This window comes from Pygocentrus nattereri, chromosome 5 (genome assembly GCF_015220715.1).
Source record: "Pygocentrus nattereri isolate fPygNat1 chromosome 5, fPygNat1.pri, whole genome shotgun sequence".
NCBI classification, from domain to species: Eukaryota; Metazoa; Chordata; class Actinopteri; order Characiformes; family Serrasalmidae; genus Pygocentrus; species Pygocentrus nattereri.
This window is the reverse complement of record NC_051215.1, coordinates 1,104,441-1,115,202: the sequence shown is the minus strand read 5'-3', so window position 1 is coordinate 1,115,202 and position 10,762 is coordinate 1,104,441. Positions and strand designations below refer to the sequence as shown.

The following is a 10,762-nucleotide window of genomic DNA, read 5'->3' as shown; positions in this document are numbered from 1 at the left end:
TTTTAAGTGAATGTGGTACCATTAGCTCAGAAGTCGTGTGACAAAATATCCACAGCACTTTTATTTAGAATCATTTATGTTTCATATACACTATATTTCCAAAAGTTTTCACTCCCTCAGAGAATTCCAGCGTGGTGCCGTGATCGGACGCCACCTGTGCAGCAAGTCCAGTCGTGAAATTTCCTCACTACTAAATATTCCACAGTCCATTGTCAGTGGGATTATAACACAGTGGAAGTGATTGGGAACGACAGCAGCTCAGCCACGAAGTGGTCAGTCACGTAAAATGACAGAGCGGTCAGGGATGCTGAGGGGCATAGTGCGCAGAGGTCACCGACTTTCTGCAGAGTCCATCACTACAGACCTCCAAACTTCATGTGGCCTTCAGATCAGCTCAAGAACAGCGTAGAGAGCTTCATGGAATGGGTTTCCATGGCCGAGCAGCTGCATCCAAGCCTTACATCACCAAGCGCAATGCAAAGCGTGGAATGCAGTGGAGTAAAGCGCCGCCACTGGACTCTAGAGCAGTGGAGACGAGTTCTCTGGAGTGACCAATCACGCTTCTCCATCTGGAAATCCGATGGACGAGTCTGGGTTTGGCGGTTGCCAGGAGACGGTACTTGTCTGACTGCATTGTGCCGAGTGTAAAGTTTGGTGGAGGGGGGATCATGGTGTGGGGTGTTTTTCAGGAGTTGGGCTCGGCCCCTTAGTTCCAGTGAAAGGAGCTCTTAAAGCTTCAGAACCAAGAGATTTTGGACAATTTCATGCTCCCAACTTTGTGGGAACAGTTTGGGGACGGCCCCTTCCTGTTCCAACATGACTGCACACCAGTCTATTGTACACCAGCTTTACATCATATCAATAAAAGAACCCTTTTCTGTGTTACATAGAACCATTTTCAAAAAAGGCTCTATATGGAACCTTATACATACTTCTCCATCAATCTGAAGAACCATTTCACCATGCCGAGAACCATTTAGCCTGAAATGGTTCTTACTGTTCATGGTTCATGGCTTTACTAAAGAACCCTTGAAGAACCCTCATTTTGAGAGTGTAATCTCGTTTTTTCTTCACTGATGTCTGTATTGTCTGTGTTCAAGATCTGCTTCAAAAAATTCTGATAAGATGCAAAAATACATTCAAAACTATCTAGAAAAACAGCACTGCTCAAAAACGGATAATGAGGGAAAGTGAAAATGGTTCCAGGGTGTGGTTCTACTGTCGGGCTGGAATTTTCATGGTTCTCAGTTCTTACTGTAAAGGACAGATGTGCTTTTCTCGGTGATGTGATGGTAAAATTCCCTTTCTAGGAAACAAATCACAGTTTTTTCCCCACCAAAACCGAACGATCTGAAAAATACCCAACGCTGAAAGCCTAAGCCAGTGCCTGGAGCACTAACAGCGGCTGTTTAGTCTCCATGACGACTGAGTTTAGTTCAGTATCTGTTCCAGAATATCAGCTCCTCCCTTCATCATCTCATCATCAACTCCAGATTATCATCCTAACCGGACTAAACCTCCTAAATCCTGTCCTAACTTCAGGATGAACCCCAGCAGGGTCCTGACTCCTGTTTAAGGCCCGTTTCTCTGGTTCTGAGGCGGCTGAGTCAGGCAGCGTAGTTCACTACCAGCATAATGAGCTCCATTTATTCCTACTGTAAAACGCGGCTTTCACTGGGAGACGTTTTTCTCTTCTAACTCTGCGTTTTAAACATCTCAGACGCTGCCGACTCGAACTCCACCGCCCCTCTGACCACCTTCCTGAGTTAATGTAGATGATGGAGTGTTACAGTGATGGAGGAGAATAACGAGGAGGAGCTGAACGGGCGGCTGTTTATCAGCGCGCTCGGCTGAAGCGCTTAATCCCGGTTTTTCAATCCCACAAACGGGGAAATTCCACCTCCATATTTAACCCATCCGTGAAGTGAAACATCACACACACACTAGTGAACACACACACTAGGGGGCAGTGAGCACACTTGCCTGGAGCGGTGGGCAGCCCTATCCACAGCACCCGGGGAGCAGTTGGGGGTTTGGTGCTTTGCTCAAGGACACCTCAGTCATGGACTGTCGGCTCTGGGGATCGAACCGGCGACCTTCTGGACAGAGTCCGAACGCAGTCCGAACGCAGTCCGAACACAGTCCGAACGCAGTCCGAACGCAGTCCGAGGCTCTGATATAGCCCTGCAGTTTCCAGCATGCTAATGCTAAACAGCTATAGGCCATTGGTAAAACTAAGAAAACAAACTTCAGACACCAAAGCTGGTCTAAACTTGGGGTTTAGAGGGTGGAAACGGTGTGAATGTGATTTTATTAAGCAGTGAACAGTCAAACACAGCGCTGGTAAATCAAATGCTTTTATTTTTCCATCTTATAAAAGAATTTAAGTTAAACAGGGAAACAGTCCATCAGAAGCGCGGCTCCGTTTTAACTGATGGTCCTCGATACATTTGTTTATATAACCTTTTTTTTTGTCCCATAAATGAAAAAGATGTAACAAAATGTAAATAACCACAGTAATAAATATTCAAAGCAAAACCCCCTTTTTTTTTTTTTTTTAATACAGTCACATAATATATTTTCATATAGAACTATATTCGGTAAAAACCACTTCTGCCTTCAAGTTTAAGAGAAAAGCAAGAAAAACGAAAGACAGAATGATTGCATTTTTCATTCCCAAGGCATGGCGATTCACACAGTTCAATAAATAAAGACGTGATATAGTAGCCTAAGGATTGTAGTGCATCGCTGTAAATCAACACAAACAGTACGAAAGAAAACAGACGTCGTAGTGCAAGTCTACATTTCTCGCAAAGGTGTTCGTCTCCGTCCTTCTGGTGTTGCTTCTGCCAACCTCAGAAAAATGAAAGTGTTTAGTGTTGAGTGAAGCTCCCGCTCCACTGACCTGAAGATACTGACCATCGCCATCCCCACCAACACGCCTGGCCCACGCTCTGCTCGCAAGTCCGCACCCGCTGACCTCGCAACCTCATCCACTTCAAACGATTTTCACTTCGCACGCGTGTGAAAAATCACACTTAGGACAGATTACACGACTGTGTCGCGCTAACCCAGCTAACATTAGCACGGAGGCAGTCATTTCCCACCAGGCCGGCTACAACGGCACAGCCCGGAGCGTTAGCTTAGCATGTTAAACGGGAAACTCAACTCAGCAGCTCGTTTTCATTTAGCTGAGCCTTTTTTTAGCTTTTTGATTCTACACTGAATGTAGCACTAACCTAGCAGTTAGCATGCTGGCTAATGTGCCAGATACAGTCCAGATATCTTCACACAGACGCCTGTAATCAATCTACATTTCTACAAACACGGTCCGATATGTCGTCAGAGAACAGAGAGGAGAGCTACACTCTGTGACGTCTTCGGGGTTTCCCAAACACTAGGGGGCGCTCCTGAGCGAGTCCAAAATGAGTTAATATGAAGAATTTGAGCAAAATCTGTTTATAAACGCTGAAACATTTTACTGTAAAAGAATTCCTTCATTTCTGGAACAGCTTAGAATATTTGAACACCGCTGTTATATTTAAGAGCTTTTAATCTCAAGTTATAGGAGTTTAAACCGCCGCCTCCTGTACGTTCATGATGTCAGAGAGCGCGAACAGCCAATGAGCTGCTCCGCTCGCCCGTCAATCATCCCGCTCTAGCAGTAAAGCCCCGCCTCCTGCTGCCTGAAACCCGTTTACTGTAGAATAAAGGAAACACACAGGTGAGTTTTCTCTGCTGTTTTAGTGAAACTCGTCCTCCTGCTGTCTAAAACTAAAGGAACGTTCTGGTTCAGTGATTAGAAACTATTTCAACTTCTCGTTTTTAGCCGTTGAGCTCCATTTACTCCCATTCACTGAGGACTCGCTCGCAAGCGCCCCCTGCTGTTCAGCAGCCCAGTTTTCTATATAACGAGGGAAATAGGAAGAAGCCAGACTCCTCACAAAGCAGCTCTGATGTCATCTCTCTCTGTGATTATTTATAGCCAGTGGGAACGAAATGTTCACGCAAAAATGAGCGTCTCCTCAGTTTCGGATATTCAATGCGGTTATTTGACGCTGTTGCGAAGCACCAAGTTGAATCTGTGACGTTTCAAACGCAATATTTACTCATTCTGCTCTCCGCTGAAACGCATGCATGTTCATTTGCATTGTTAATAATAACTGGGCCCTAAAGCTTGTCCAACCTCGCAACAGCAGCTAAGAAGGGCCGAATTTGTGAGCAGAGCCTGGTGAGGTCACTTTAACCACTCGGCGAATCCCTCGTACGGTCTCTGCGTGAGACGGCCGTGCGCAGCCCAGCGCTCCAGGCCATATTTGGCAAAAGAAAACAGAACCAAAGCATCAAGATATAAACTGCTGATATCTGAAGCCCAGTATAGTGTTTATCACTGTGTGTTGTGCCTCTGTTTATGCTCTGGTCTGCTTCAGTCCTGATGAGATGCATAGAAACAAACACAAAATAAAAAAAGCGTCAGCTTTTGCTCAAAAATGAAGAAAGAAAGAAAGAAAGAAAGAAAGAGAAACGTCTTAACGGGAGTTCGTCCGTCCGTCCGTCATGCAGCATATCTGAGCAATGCAGGGCAAGGCAGGATTCTGCCTGAGTTTCAGCAAGTGTGTGTGTGTGTGTGTGTGTGTGTGTGTGTGTGTGTGTGTGTGTGCGCGCTTCTCTCTGCAGAACATCTCCCTGGCTTTCAGCACCTTCCGTCAGCACGGCGGGGGGGAAGGTGTAAGCGAATGATCAGTGGTCACTTTATAAAGTCAACCTACCCTGCATTTCCAGTCTAACTCCCCACAGACACACCAGAAGAAAACGCCTGAAAGTGTCCAAATGCAACAAAACCCTTCAACTGCAGAGAGTGTGTCTGCGCAGTAACTGGACCTGATGAAATGGACAGGACAGGTGGACCGAATAAAGTGGACAGTGTGTGTGTGTGTGTGTGTGTGTGTGTGAGTGTGTGTGTGTGTGTTCCTCTCACACCTCTGCCCCCAGCTCTATCACGCCCGTCTCTATGATTGGCACCAGTTTGTCGTCCACCTGAACCAGCAGGATGGCCTTATCCATGTGAGAGCGACTGACCGGCTCACGACTGCAAGGCACCCACCGGTGAATCACCTGAGAGAGAGGAAGAGAGAAAGAAAGAAAGAAAAGAGAGCAAGAGGCAGAGAGAGTGAGAGACAGACAGAAAGAAAGAAAGAAAGAAGCAGAGAGAACGAGAGAGAGACAGAAAGAAAGAGAAGAAAATGAGAGTAAGAGAGATAGAAAAGTGAGAAAGAAAGAAAACAGAAGAGAAAAAATAGAAAGAGAGGGAGAGAGAAAGAGAATAGCAGAAAGAGCAGAGAGGGTAAGACAGAAAGGGAAAGAGGAGAAGACCGAGAGAAGAGAGACAGAAAGAGACAGAAAAGGGGGAGATAAAGGACAGACACAGGACAGAGAGTGGGAGAAAGGGAGTGGGAAAAGAGAGAAAAGAAAAACACTAAATTTAGTGAAGAACAAGAGAAGGTTGGTACAGTTGGTAAGAAGTGGGACGAGTAATTATATCAAAGTAACGTGGGGCTGAAGAATAAAAGACATTCGGCCGGTGCAAACCGGTGAATCTGTAACCCTCTAAAAATAAAAGTAATATTTCTCCACAAAGTGACTTTCGGCAGATCTAATCACATTTTCCACGTTAACGTTCCAGTATCAGCCACGACATCCACGTTCCGGATATCGGCCCAGTTCCTATCCTAGTGATGAATACCGTGATGTCGCGTGATGCTGGGCTGCATCTAAATCAGCCATGTAGTTGCTATGTAGTTGCTATGTAGCTCCTACATAGTTGCTATATGGTTACTATGTAGTTACTATGTAGTTGCTATATGGTTGCTATGTAGTTGCTATGTAGTTACTATGAAGTTGCTATATGGTTACTATGTAGTTACTATGTAGTTGCTATATGGTTACTATGTAGTTACTATGTAGTTGCTATATGGTTACTATGTAGTTACTATGTAGTTGCTATGTAGTTACTATGTAGTTACTATGTAGTTACTATGTAGTTGCTATATGGTTACTATGTAGTTACTATGTAGTTGCTATATGGTTACTATGTAGTTACTATGTAGTTGCTATGTAGTTGCTATGTAGTTGCTATATGGTTACTATGTAGTTACTATGTAGTTACTATGTAGTTGCTATATGGTTGCTATGTAGTTACTATGTAGTTGCTATATGGTTGCTATGTAGTTACTATGTACAGGTGCTGGTCAACGAATTAGAATAATTTGAAATAGTGCAATCATGAAATTCTTTGAATGCATTTTTTGTGCAGAAAGCAAATCAGGTGTTCACCGCACCTGTCCTACTCGTTAGACTAATCACAGAACTCGTTACCTGTAGAAAATTTGCTCAGCTGAGCTTTCCAAAAGGCCCATTTAGGCCATTTAACTGTGACACTGTTGTTTTATTGAATTAGAATAATGGAGAAACCGTTTCATTGAATTAGAATAAATGCTCGAATTTTTGTTTTCTGTGAAGAGTGTTCACTGTGCAGTATAAAGTCAGGGTTGAGTAGAATTTCTAAGTTGTAAAATCAATCGTGGGTAAGCAGCGCGACCTCTCAACCGGAATAGTGGCTCAAATTCAAGCCCTTCGCCAACAAGGCTTGACCCAAACTAAAATTGCTGAGCAGCTCGGCATCAGCCAGTCTTCCGTCTGCAAAGCTCTCAAGAAAAACTGCAGCAAGCGCACCAACTGTTCCGGCGTCCGAAAAACTTCTGCTCGCGACAACAAGCAGCTGAGAAAGATCGCAGTCAGCAACCGGTTCAAGTCCACTTCCGAGCTCACCGACTTGTGGAACAAGCAGACCGGCGCTGACGTCTCCAGATCAACCACTTACCGTCGTCTGCGCGAACTCGGCTTCAAATCTCGCGTTCCGATGCTGAACAAGAAACAAATGGAGAAACGGCTGAAGTGGGCCAAAGAACACAGCGAGTGGACTGCTGAAGACTGGCAGAAAGTGGTCTTCAGTGACGAATCACGCTTCTGCATCTCCTTCGGTGACCAAGGTCCTCGTGTCTGGCGTCGTGGTGGCGAAACCTACAACCACGAGTGCGTGAAAAGATCTGTCAAGTTTCCCCAGAGCGTTATGGTCTGGGGATGCATGTCCGCTCGAGGTGTAGGGAAACTCTGCTTCCTCAAGAAGACTGTCAATGCTGCCGTATATCAAGATATTCTGGAAACGTTCCTGATTCCGACTGTTGAGGAACAGTTCGGCGAAGAAGACTTCATATTTCAACAGGATCTTGCACCGGCTCATGCGGCAAAGTCGACCAAAGATTGGTTCACTAAAAAACAGCTTGAAGTTTTGGCATGGCCGGCCAACTCGCCTGACCTCAATGTCATTGAAAACCTTTGGGCCATCGTCAAGCGGAAAATTCGCGACAGAAAGCCTACTACGCTGGACCAACTGAAGCAGAACATCGCCACTGCCTGGGAAGCTGTGAGTGCGGAAACTTGCGACAAGCTGGTCAAATCGATGCCGCGGATACTTCAGGCAGTCATACAAGCCAAGGGGGCAGCCACAAAATACTGAGAAAGTGATGATTGTAATTATAATAAAAATTATTCTAATTCAATGAAACGGTTTCTCCATTATTCTAATTCAATAAAACAACAGTGTCACAGTTAAATGGCCTAAATGGGCCTTTTGGAAAGCTCAGCTGAGCAAATTTTCTACAGGTAACGAGTTCTGTGATTAGTCTAACGAGTAGGACAGGTGCGGTGAACACCTGATTTGCTTTCTGCACAAAAAATGCATTCAAAGAATTTCATGATTGCACTATTTCAAATTATTCTAATTCGTTGACCAGCACCTGTAGTTGCTATATGGTTACTATGTAGTTACTATGTAGTTGCTATATGGTTACTATGTAGTTACTATATGGTTACTATGTAGTTACTATGTAGTTGCTATATGGTTACTATGTAGTTACTATATGGTTACTATGTAGTTACTATGTAGTTGCTATATGGTTACTATGTAGTTACTATATGGTTACTATGTAGTTACTATGTAGTTGCTATATGGTTACTATGTAGTTGCTATATGGTTACTATGTAGTTACTATGTGGTTACTATGTAGTTACTAAATGCTGGTGGTTTGTCTCACTCACGTGTCCCTCCATGCCCTCTAGGGGGCTCCACTCCCTCCAGCAGCTCCGGCCCGCCCGAAGACGCATTGACTCGTCTGGCCACACCAGCTCCTTCCGCTTGGACAGGTTAATCATGTCCAGCACCTGACTCACGTCCACTATCTGAAACAAGCCGGACAGAATATCTCAGAACCTTTATGTTAGAACATACCGCCTCCGTTCGAAGGAAACCAGGCCTCTCAGAGCTTTACAGGAGAGGTAAAAGCCCGCTGTACCGTTCAGGCAAGTTATATAAAGAAATTTTACCCATCCAAAAAGGGTAAAACGAGTCGCTGCTTCACTACTAAATCAGTCGCCGACTAATCCGGCCGTCGATTTTTAGTCGACTAAGTCGAATAATCGTTGCACCCTTACCTGCAAGACCAGGAAGGTAGTGAAGCTCTCCTCTCACCTGCACTCTGTAGGAGATGTCGTCCCTCCTCATGCAGGACAGTGACGGGTTGTGGTGATGATGGTGGTGATGATGGTGCAGGTGGTGAAGCTCCGTCCCTCCAGCCTCACTGCCCAGCAGGCCTGCGAGGGGGACAGACAGACTTTACCTCACAAACATAACCATCTGTATTCAAACACATGAGAAGAGGGTGACGATACAAACTGCTGGAAATGTTTCAGGGCGATAAATCAGAGACTTCCATCTGCAAAACATCCAGCACCTGTCACTCAAACACCGATTCAGTCCTGCGCTTTCATTTCTACATTTTTATTGGTCCATTCATGATGAAATGTTCACATAATGTAGAGGATAGCAATAGTTTAATCATTTAAATACAAATAAATTATGAATGGGTGGAGCTAAACCGCTGTAGCTGAACAGGTGGAGCTAAACTGCTGTAGCTGAACAGGTGGGCTAAACCGCTGTAGCTGAACGGGCGGAGCTAAACTGCTGTAGCTGAACGGGCGGAGCTAAACCGCTGTAGCTGAACAGGTGGAGCTAAACCGCTGTAGCTGAACAGGTCGGGCTAAACCGCTGTAGCTGAACAGGTGGAGCTAAACCGCTGTAGCTGAACGGGCGGAGCTAAACCGCTGTAGCTGAACGGGCGGAGCTAAACTGCTGTAGCTGAACGGGCGGAGCTAAACCGCTGTAGCTGAACGGGTGGAACTAAACCGCTGTAGCTGAACGGGTGGAACTAAACCGCTGTAGCTGAACGGGTGGAGCTAAACCGCTGTAGCTGAACGGGTGGAGCTAAACCGCTGTAGCTGAACGGGTGGAGCTAAACCGCTGTAGCTGAACGGGTGGAGCTAAACCGCTGTAGCTGAACGGGTGGGGCTAAATCGCTGTAGCTGAACGGGTGGGGCTAAATCGCTGTAGCTGAACGGGTGGGGCTAAATCGCTGTAGCTGAACGGGTGGGGCTAAATCGCTGTAGCTGAACGGGTGGGGCTAAATCGCTGTAGCTGAACGGGTGGGGCTAAATCGCTGTAGCTGAACGGGTGGGGCTAAATCGCTGTAGCTGAACGGGTGGGGCTAAATCGCTGTAGCTGAACGGGTGGGGCTAAATCGCTGTAGCTGAACGGGTGGGGCTAAATCGCTGTAGCTGAACGGGTGGGGCTAAATCGCTGTAGCTGAACGGGTGGGGCTAAATCGCTGTAGCTGAACGGGTGGGGCTAAATCGCTGTAGCTGAACGGGTGGGGCTAAATCGCTGTAGCTGAACGGGTGGGGCTAAATCGCTGTAGCTGAACGGGTGGGGCTAAACCGCTGTAGCTGAACGGGTGGGCCTAAACCGCTGTAGCTGAACGGGTGGGCCTAAATCGCTGTAGCTGAACGGGTGGGGCTAAATCGCTGTAGCTGAACGGGTGGGGCTAAACCGCTGTAGCTGAACGGGTGGGGCTAAACCGCTGTAGCTGAACGGGTGGGGCTAAACCGCTGTAGCTGAACGGGTGGGCCTAAATCGCTGTAGCTGAACGGGTGGGGCTAAATCGCTGTAGCTGAACGGGTGGGGCTAAATCGCTGTAGCTGAACGGGTGGGGCTAAATCGCTGTAGCTGAACGGGTGGGGCTAAATCGCTGTAGCTGAACGGGTGGGGCTAAACCGCTGTAGCTGAACAGGTGGGGCTAAACTGCTGTAGCTGAATGGGCGGAGCTAAACTGCTGTAGCTGAATGGGCGGGGCTAACTCTCGCCTGTCCAGCTCTCACTGTGAGCAGTTTTTTATTTATAATTGTTTATGTTGTTCATTTTTATGAAGGACAGAGTTCATATTTGTCTTATTGTTTACTTTGTATTATTTATAGTTATGTGTTGTTGCTTCTTTTCTTGACTGCTTTGCTGCTGTAACGCTGAATTTCCCCACTGTGGGGCCAATAAAGGATCATCTTATCTTATCAGCTTCTACACGCTGCAGTATTACGCACACCAAGGTTAAACTAATATAGGAGTGCATTTTTTATTTATGTAGCACTCTCCATGCCGGCGGCAGCTTAAAGTGCAGTACAGAGAGGAGGTGAAGTACAAGAAATGAATGAATTTAGAATCGGATGCGAAAACGACACGGACCAAATTAAAGAGATCAAATTTTACTGAACCTGGTTTTCAGGTGTTTCTTAAAAGTGAGCTCTGAGCTGGACTGGC

The 10,762-nt window shown here is 46.0% G+C and overlaps 1 protein-coding gene across 2 annotated transcripts in view; it reads right to left on the bottom strand.

Moving 5' to 3' along the window:
* Positions 1-2,339: 2,339 nt before the first annotated feature.
* pcnx1 (pecanex 1) overlaps positions 2,340-10,762 on the bottom strand; it is a 73,678-nt gene continuing 65,255 nt past the window's right edge. For both annotated transcript variants that reach the window (XM_037538310.1, XM_037538311.1), the window contains 3 exons: positions 8,588-8,709; positions 8,158-8,298; positions 2,340-5,115 (listed from right to left, as the gene is read on the bottom strand). In XM_037538310.1, the coding sequence (XP_037394207.1) occupies positions 4,975-5,115; positions 8,158-8,298; positions 8,588-8,709 (404 nt within the window). In that variant the 3' untranslated portion in view covers positions 2,340-4,974. The remainder of the gene's footprint in view (positions 5,116-8,157; positions 8,299-8,587; positions 8,710-10,762) is intronic.